Source organism: Morone saxatilis, unplaced genomic scaffold (assembly GCF_004916995.1).
Source record: "Morone saxatilis isolate NCDOM2014 unplaced genomic scaffold, NCSU_SB_2.0 Contig6, whole genome shotgun sequence".
Lineage (NCBI taxonomy): Eukaryota > Metazoa > Chordata > Actinopteri > Moronidae > Morone > Morone saxatilis.
In genome coordinates, this window is record NW_023340206.1 from 9,289,264 (window position 1) to 9,299,172 (window position 9,909).

The following is a 9,909-nucleotide window of genomic DNA, read 5'->3' on the forward strand; positions in this document are numbered from 1 at the left end:
TTTACTCCAATCAGCCCAAATGTTTACCTGGGAAATGCTTGAATTCTTTGACAGGAAATATTCCAAGGAATTTACAATAATTTGTACAATCAATTCATTTAAAAAACAACCAAACATTAATTTCACCAGTACTGTTTTTACAATGTCATGACCAAAGCTAGATTACCTACGGCATCATGAATACCAAATATTTCACATGACTGCTGAAGATCAGTCTTATGGACGTCATTCCCTAAATCATGGACTATAAAAATGATTCACAATATTTGTGCAAAAAGTAAAAAAAAAAAAAATCACTTTGTGGGGTTTTTTTGCTAAACAGCTGGAAACATCTGTCTTCTGGGCTACTGTCAACAATGAAATTCCCTCCTTGTCTTTTGAAATTTACATTCTTCTTTGGTGAGAGATATTTTTCCATCCTTGACATGCACCAATACCCCATTATTGTGCAGAAACATGGATGCTTTCATGCATCCTGGAAAAAACCACACAACCAGCTGAGGAAAGGATGACAGTTGGGTGCTGACGCACAGCCTGGTGTCACGTAAACACATAATCTTCCATTCATCAAGAGACTTTTGATCAATAGCTTGCCGTGTTCATACTTTTTCATAGCCTGTCAGTTGGTTTTATGATCTTTGGCTGAAATAATGAAACTGCAGATGGCCAAAGAGCTGTTTGATGCTGTATTTTTGTAATCATCTCACTTCCAATTTTGCTTCTTATTGCAAGGTACGACATTCCATTTTGAGTATGGTACTTCTTCAATGGTTTATACTTTTTGTTTCTATTGCAAGTTTTGTAGTTTTTGTAACTGTAGAGATTATTTTGTCTTCAGAGTAAATAAATAAATAAATATATTTGAATGGTATGTTTTGGTCTTTGGACTCGACTCTTCTGTGGTCAAGACTCAAACTCTGAATAAATTGGAAAATCAGTTACTTGATCCGTTTCTCAAATAAAGATGTGAATCCGGAGATTAAACACTGAATTTGTAAAAACAAGTATTTGAATGACAAATTAAAAAGGGACATGGGGATAAGACAGAATGGGTATCTAGTGTGAAATGTTCTGAGTTAGTGGTGTTTATTGAACACAACTGGGTTCCATGTTTAATTGTTTAATATCATACATTACTATATATCCGTTAACAGAAATCACACTGAAGGTATTGCTGTGAAATGATTATATGGAAAAGTAGGCCTACGCTGCCCTCTAAAGGCGAGAATCACAACACCAAGGAAAAGCAATACAGTGCTCATCCTACAGTATGTTTACTTAGACTAGAAAAAAGAAAAATGACAAAAAGGAACTTTGAGAAGACTCTGTGATCAGTAAGATAAATGGCATTTAATAGCAGATTTTTAAAGGGTTTGTTCACCCAAATTATAACTATGCATTTTCTAACTCCTCCCATATCATAAAATATGTGAAGTTTTGGTTTTATGTGCTTAGAGTTTGAGATAACCACCTCTAAATCTTCTCCATTTAAACAGTGTATTTGTATAGCCTATGTACTTTTAACAGAGTATTTATTTATTTTTGTTCAAAAGTAGTTTCAGTCAGAGGCAGAAATGTCAAAACCTCAGCACATCAAATCAAAAATGTCTCCATAACACTTTTACTTAAAAAAAAAAAAAAAAAGTCTTTTTGTAATTTGGGTGAACTGACCCTTTTAAGCTTTAATGGTCATATACAAGTACACTCTTCCGGTATAATATTGGGCAAGGTCTCATAATTGAACGAGTACCCGCCATCGGATGTCGTGGTGATCCTCAGGGACTTCATTGTCCCCGGGACCGGAGTGCAGCATTGTGTGATCCCCAGCATGGCGGTGGTGTGCTCCGAGGACGAGCAGTTGCCTTCACAGTAGTAGAAAGTCAACACCTTTGGATGGACGATCCAGCTGTCCCATCCCAGCTCCTCAAAGCTGATTTCAATCTCTGCTCGGTGGCAGTCGCTGTGCTGGAGTCTGTCCTGAGAGGGCCTCTGGAGCACGTTGATGGCGGAAGGAGACCAGGGAAGTGTTGCCAGGGCCTGGCGGGGTGAACGGACAGGACCACGAGGCTGAGCGTGGAGGTGAAGAAAGGGCATCTTGTCTGGTTCGTCGGCGTGGCACTCGCAGGCTGCACAGCGGACCTGGAGCAGAAAAGGCCCCTCAGCCACAGAGGCCAGCAGGTTTTGGTTGAACTGGTAGGTGGTCCATCCATCTGAGCTCGTTGTGGACGGAGCCTCCGCCGCCTGAAGAAGCTGCTGCGCCGAAGTGAGGATGAACAGCTGGGCGGAGGAGTTGCCTGTGGCTGCTTCCCCTGCATAAAACCAGAAGTGGGCAGATGTGACCAGGGTCTCGTGGTTGTTCTTGGACGGCTGGAAATAATATGTAAAGTGTTTGTCGGTGGTTTCTCCAGGAGCTGAGTCAGATCTGGCACAGGCGGAGTCTGCCAAAGTGAGATTAGAGAGCAGTCAGTGAAGTTTATTGGAGGTTTTTGTTTTTTGTTTTTTTAAACTTTTATTGGACCAGTTGGGGCTCCTTCAGAGTCCTGCTGTCGTGTAGAGGATTCAGTGTGTATGGACTCTTTCAGATCAACACATACATAGTAACACCCCCTATAAAATCATATTTTTAGCTGACCTCTAGGGGTTTAACTCCTGATCTCACTGCAGTGATACACAGCTGAACCCCATGACACAGTGACATCACTGTAGTTGGTGTATGCAGGAGCAACAGAGCACACTTCTTCACTTCTACTTCTGCAGCATGCATATAACGAGTTTACTGCAATACACAGCAATATAACTGCAGTTTTTAAGTTAAGAAAAGCAATACACGGTGTTTAAGTTTTTTTACCTTACCACAGCAGCGCAGGTTCAATTCCCACCTGGATCTTTTGCTGCAAGTTATCACTTCTCTCTCTCTCTCTCTCCCTTGCCTTTTCCTAACACTTTCCAGCGATCACTATTCAATAAAGCCAAACAAAAAAAAAACATCTCACCAGAACTGGGGAAGACAATAATTTGAGATGTTTCCTGGTTCAGGCTGCTTTGATGGTTGACCCACGCTGTCCTGCTTGTCCTGGGGGCCCTCCGGGGTGCATGTCTTGATTCCGGCTGTGCCGTGTCCCCATCGAGACTCTGCACTCGGGTTGGGAGAGGCTCCTCCAGCCCAAGGCCCTCCAGAACCCGCTCTCTGAACCAGGACAACACTGCTTCCCGGGGCAGCTCCTCTCCCTTGCAGGCTTGTGTGAGAATGTGGATCCAAAAAGGGCCCAGGATGAAGAGCGCACAGGACACCATGACTGTACTGTGTGACAACTACTTGGCACTATTGGGGCGCAAAATACCTTATACCAAAACAGAAGTCTGACTATTTCTACTGGTCTAGAGAAGTTGCTATGAAGATACTGACTCTCCTCTGTCTGCGAGCGCCCAAATGATAGCAAAGAGTGGCCTTGACGACTGTGTGGCATTATCTGTTTCTGTGGCTGTTTCACACAGTATCGATGGAATGTGTCTGCATTTGTTTTTTATTTTGTGTCCTGCAGGGTGTTGCTTTTGGTTGACATTATTGACTTGTAGCTCAAAGAAGGGTGAAGAAATCAGCCACTGGCCAGTACTGTGCAGATGCATTATTAATGTAAAGTACTGACAGATGGAAAAGTTTAGTCTCGGATTGTATTGGAAAGGTTTTTCACTCTCTACTGTACAGTTACTGTCAAGTCATCCTATACTTTTAATGTTCCTTTACATCCTCCTGATCAAATTAGTCCAATAACATAACTTATTTTCACCCTTTACTTTTACACAAAGATATTTCAAACTAGTAAAAGGTCTATTTGTGTTTGTATTACTTCTCACCATGCTGAAAACAGTCATGTGTTCATTAGTATCCGGCACGCTTTGACATCACAGCGGCCATATCTAACACACACCTGCTTTCCCACTAAATAAAAAGGCCTTTGTCTACTGTAAGGGAAACCTGTGTTGTGCTTCCTTTATCTGAGTGGCCTTGAATGTGTCTGAGTAATATCTCTTCATAAGTGTGTTTCTGCACAAGAACATTTTATCAGCTGCTTAATAGGCCATAGACCAGATGTTCACAGAAGCTTTGTTTTAAAGCAACCATCAGACTTTGACTGTGGCTTAAATCTCGCTAACAGTCAGCTTTCAGACCGAAGTTTCAATTCACGTGTTGCACAAAGCTGTTTAGTTTATTTGACTAAGTCAAGTAGGATTAATTCTGGATAAATACAAAATTTGACTACAAAACATGGCTGATGGAGCAACTGCGTCAAACCGCTCAGCAGGCAGATATTGTTTGTCTTCTGGGAAAGAAAATTAACCGTTACAAGGACATTTTACTGGAAATTCAGTTTTTGCGAAACTGTCTAACTTCCACTAAACTAATCTAAGAGAAAATTTAGGACTGATCTGATGCCATATTGCTTTTTGGTCTTTGACCTCTTTGTTGTTCATTGTCACCATTTTGTCAGTTTAATGCCTGCCTGCAGACCTAATGTCCTTTGACTGAAAATCAGTTTTACTGTTTAAATTAACCGAATATTTGAATATATTAACTGCAGTAGGCAAAATAAAAAAACAAATAACTAATGATTAGTAATAATATCATGTATTTTCATAAAATAACTAATAATGTTAATCACATTTTAAAGCGAGACTGTGTAACTTTTGCTGAACAGCGACCCCTGTGGCCATACGTGGTAATTACATGATAATGGCACACACACACACACACACACACACGATGTCAAATGACATTTTAACATGTGACAGTAGAAAAAGCGCGTACAATATTAATAATGGCTCAGTTTCAGTTAACTGCTCCGGGTTCAGGGTTCTTGTATTGTGCATACTGGCTCTTACTGTCAATGCTGTGAAGGACTGAGCCATCTTTAAAGTTGTGAGCAATGCAACTTCTCCAGGTGAGCTGTTTACTTATTGTTTTACTTTTGTGACAGAGCTGTTAAAAAATGTTTATTTGTGAAATGCTAAAACACAGCGGCCCAAGTAGGTAAGAGTCACAAAGTCAGCATGTTAGCTATGTGGGAAACAGGTAGCCTGTTGAAAAAAAAAAAAAGTTTCCTACCAACACCTCTAAAGCTCGCCAGTGTCCTTGCACACACAGAAAGAGAGGTCAGCGCTGTAATGACATATTGGCATATCATTCTGTGGCTCTAGTTCCATACTTAACACATATAGTTGAGGTAAATGTGCCAATATATTGTTACATATTCAATACTATGCATCACTTTTGACTTATTGTGAAGATTTGTAGTCTCAGAAAGATAAGAAATATAGATTAATTGTACAAAAAGTGAATGTTGGTGTGTTCAAGTGATGTTTAATTGTGCAGCTCTACTGAGTCTGAACTGTTAGAAGTTAATGTGTAATTATGTGTAATGTGAAAGTACCATATGCTGTATTGACCAGAAGAGGGCGGTAAAATACTACCTCACCAGATGTGCGCGGTTCATGACAGTTTTGGGGCTAAAACCGAGCACAAATACACAATATGTTACCTCTGCAGACCAGACATGAAATGAATTCTCTATTTAATTAATTCTTCTGTTTTAAGAGAGCATAATTCAGCGTAGTCCATTGATTTCACCCATATTTACTTCTGTCCCATCATAATGATGGAGGGAAAACTACATCATTATTAGATTTTGTCAAATTTAATGTAAGAAAAGTAATTAAGATGTCAAAGGGAAGACAAGTTTAATTAGTCAAAAATGCAGGCTCAAAAACACAATTAATAAGTGAATTGGTTGGAAATTTGTCCCATTTACATCCCGCAAGAAATAATAATAATAATAAAAAAAACATTTTAAAAAGTTGACTTTAGGGAATGACCAGTGGAGGAAATATTCCGATAAAAGTATTCTCAGAAGTAAAAGTACTTGTTGTCCTCTGTGACTGGTATGAGCTGCTCGAGCTGGAGCTAGTTTTACACAAATCTGAGGGGTCGTCAAAGAGTAATGGGACAGTAAAAGAAGAAAATACAAACTTTTATATGTGAGATATTTCATCATTTGATCTCTTTGGGCCTCACACAATGACTTTAATTAAACAATTAGAGAAGTTAAGTCTCTTCGGAACTACTATCAACTTATAGACACCTGAAACTTAAAACGCTGTTTTTTGTAGAAGGTTACAAGCAAGTAGTGAAAATGTGTTGGGGTAGAAGTATAAAATGGCATTATGCAAGTCAAGTACATCAGAATTATTCTACTTAAGTAAAGTACTTGATTTAATTTCCACAGCTGGGAATTAGCCAAAACACACTGAAGGGATTAAGAGGAGGAGGAACTGTAGTGTCTTACTGATTCTATTGCTTGTTAAATCCCCAAACTGTAACTTTTTTTAAAAGTCAAACTCAAAGTAAACCGAGTTGATGTAAAATATGCTTAGTTTTAGTTGCTCTCCGACTTTGAGGTGGTATCCTTCATTTTTAATTATACAATGACTGAGTATAACGAAGTAAACAGAATGGAAAAACCCTTAAATTAACTTGAATCATCCTAACATTCATGCAGTCTTTGTCTGAGACCCTGGCTGGTCGGCATAGCTTTTCCCACCATTCGCAGCACGTCAGTCACTTGTCCTTTTAGCTCAACATGCACAAAACGTGAAACATAAAGCAAAATAGTACCAATGGGTGATGGTATGTCAGCGAATTTGCTCTGATGCAATTTTACAGCTTCACAAATAGCCGATAAATGACTGAATAAGATCTTGATATTGAAGATTGCACTCAACTAAAAGGGAACAGAATAAAAGAAAAAAGCCAGTATAAATGAATTTTTAAGAATTTTATTTACGTGTTTTTACATTTGCAACTTTACTTGAGATCATATTTCTACACAAATGCACTATATCACAATGTAAAGAATAATTTAAATGGCTAGGTGTAACAAAGTTCATAAAGAAAAAATAGGTTAAAAAAAAAAAAGCAGTTTTTAGATGAACACAAGTGAACTCCTTTTTTTATTGTGTGTACTACAAACTGTTCCAACTCGTTATATTACATTGTACTGTTATATCACTGCCCTACAGTTGTATGAATCACTAAGTCCTGTCTTTATTCTTAGACTTTCTTTTTATAGCAACTCCAACTGTCACACGAATGCTGTCTCTGCCTGTCTCTCACACACTCAGAGACACACACACACACACACACACACTTTGGTTGATAAGGTTATCGAAATAGCTCAGAGTGTGGGAGTGTATGTGTGTGTGTGTGTTTGTTTGTTAGTGTGTTTAGGTGTGTGTGTGTGTGTGTGTGTGTGTGTAGGTCATACATGGCAGCCCAAGAAATGTGACCTGTCTGTGGTGGTGCAGCTGTCGTTGCCAACCTGAGGGAATTGAGGCTGAAGCAGTGAGATGGGAGAGAGTGAGAGAGAGAAGAGAGAGAGAGAGAGAGAGAGACAGATAACATGAGCTGATTTAAGTCTTAGAAGCCTAAAAAGGTCAAAAGTGTCTTTTTTTTTTAAGGACTCAGAGGTAGTTACTGAAAACACTCTAGAGCGGTAGGGCTGAGTGGTTTGGCATTTAGGAAGAAGGATGTCTCTCTCTCTGTCTCACCACTCTTCACCAGGGATTGAAGCTGTTGAAAGGGACCATGGCAGTGGCTGCTAATGCTACATGATCTAGGGTGGACTTACACCTACAGCCCTGCGCTCGCTAAAGGACACACAGAGACTCGGGCTTTAGCAAATGATTTGAGATGAAATATATTGCTCAATGGATCCTGTTACCTTCACTTGGACTTTGTGGGAATGTCCAAAGGGATTCCTTTCGGCTTTAATGGCAAAAGTTAAGTAAGTTGCATTTCTTTCTATTATCGGGTAAAGTCTATTTTAGGCAATGGATCAGTATATTAGTGGAATTTTTTTAAATTAGCATATGAAATCCAAATGCTGACTTATTCTTTGATCAGTATTTCTATAATTCAATTTATTGCCATTTTGAATAGTTATTCTGTTTTTTTTTCTATTACTTGAAATGAAAATTGCAGGAAGTCCTTAAACCTAAAACAACAAAACAGGTTGCTTGTAGTTGCCCTCCAAAGTGACCCTTTTCTTCTGATCTCCCATCAGTAGTAGTACAAACGCCTTTGTAGGGCTAAGCTTTTTGAACATACAGCCAATGCTTTCTCCCATAGGAAGTCATTATTCACTAACTGCAAGAGGTTGGTTGTTATGAAAATTTAAATCTGGGTTGTGTTTAGCTATTTGAACAAATGAACAATGACATTTGTTCTGATGAGCACATTCGCTGGCAAACTGTGTCTGTCGTCAAACCATGAAGAACATCATTTATTGTCATTCTAATCAATTTGCTCTGGTTATTACAGCCCACAGAGCAACAGCCCAGGTCAAACATCCTCTGTGTCCTCTCAGCAGACCCACATGGAGTCTTTCAGAAGAGGCCTTCAATAACTGCAGCTCATCTTGATACTCCAATCAATTACCAGACAAAAAGTACAGTCTGTAAAGAAGTCGGAAAGAAATCAAGATGGCAGAAGGCCCTGGATCCAGTCCCAGTCTTGACATCCCTTCCAAGAGGCCCAAAGTCACTAAGGACCAGGTTGTTCCAGGCGCTGGGGTTGCAACGCCGGAACCCACAGCGCCGGTTTTCATCCGTAAACTCCGTAAAGCAGCAGTAGGAACAGGTTGTGATATTCGACTGAGGGTGTCTGTGGCAGGATTTCCAAAACCTTCGCTGACCTGGTACCACAATGATGAGCTCCTTCCTCCATCAGAAGCCCAGGACTCAGGAGGACTGTGGATACGGGACTGCCGCACGAGCGATGCTGGCTTGTATGCCTGTGTGGCGACCAATGAGCTGGGAGAGGCAAGCTGCAGTGCTGTCTTGGCCATTATGGACCTTGGTGAAGGTAATCACATACTAATGAAACTTTTACACTTTATTCAACCATCAAAGTCACGACATTAGATTCTTCAGCTTTAGTCCCTTAAAATAGGTTCTTTAGGACCTAATAGGGTCGTCAAATGGACCAATCAGTTTTGCAGTGGTCTTGCATTTCCTGTGTACAGAATATTTACTGATTTATACACTAGATGAAAGATAGAAATCTAACTAATTGCTATTCTTAATGCTTTACTTAATATTGGATCCCTTGACACATTATCCCAGTCAGTGAAAGCTCACCCAGACAAAACAATTGTGCATGCAAGACTGTGTTGTGATTATCAGACAGTAACCCTGCCTGCCTTCCTGCACAGAGCAGCACTGGGAGATACTTAAAATTAGCGTGTGGATGTAAATAGAGACTCAGATTTGTTGGAGGGGAGAAGGGTAACCTGCCGTTGTTTTCAATCAGCTGCACAGCTGAACCTTAGGGTGCTGTTCGTTGTGTTTACTGGTAAAATTATTCTTTCTCTGAGGATATATTGCATCTAATTAAAGTCTGGAAACTTGAGAAATTTCAATGGTTGGGAAAAAGTTGCCTTCAGAGTAATCAGACTGTCTACTGCTGTGTACACGATTTAGTAGTTGTATCTGTAATCACTCATCATGAATTTTATCATCAGTCTGAAAGCTTCCAGCTACTGTATATTACAAAGTACAAACAGCGTAATGATATGATCATAATACGGTTGTCAGCATGATACAAAAAGGTTAGATAACTGCAAATAGATGTCAGCTGTGAGGTTTAGGGCTCTTTTTTTATTACCACACTTCAAAAGGCAACATCACACCTGAACAATGAGGAATTCTCGGTATGTGTGAAGTTAAGTTATTTGTCTTGAATATAGTTTTCAATCGATGAAACTTCTAAGATTTGAACTTTGCAGAAGTGAAACCGAACAGACCACAATTAAGCTCCGTGTTAAAAACACTCGAGGTGGTCGTTCTGTCAGCATA

At 39.7% G+C, this 9,909-nt stretch overlaps 2 protein-coding genes across 3 annotated transcripts in view; one reads left to right on the plus strand and one right to left on the minus strand.

Annotated features, from left to right (window-relative positions):
- LOC118339810 (gap junction gamma-1 protein-like) overlaps positions 1 to 8,528 on the plus strand; it is a gene marked incomplete at its 5' end in the record, with an annotated part of 11,411 nt that extends 2,883 nt beyond the window's left edge. The window contains 2 exon segments of the mRNA XM_035677576.1: positions 7,283 to 7,838; positions 8,375 to 8,528.
- Positions 1,076 to 3,478, minus strand: inha (inhibin subunit alpha). Of its 2 annotated transcripts, none has more exons than XM_035677578.1 (2): positions 2,994 to 3,478; positions 1,076 to 2,309 (listed from the first exon to the last, which is right to left on the minus strand). In XM_035677578.1, the coding sequence occupies exons 1-2, from the start codon at positions 3,292 to 3,294 to the stop codon at positions 1,690 to 1,692; spliced, it is 921 nt and encodes a 306-aa protein (XP_035533471.1). In that variant the 5' UTR covers positions 3,295 to 3,478; the 3' UTR covers positions 1,076 to 1,689. The 2 variants fall into 2 exon arrangements, with proteins under 2 accessions (XP_035533471.1, XP_035533470.1); XM_035677577.1 differs by having other exon boundaries at positions 1,076 to 2,438; positions 2,994 to 3,473.
- Positions 8,529 to 9,909: the final 1,381 nt, after the last annotated feature.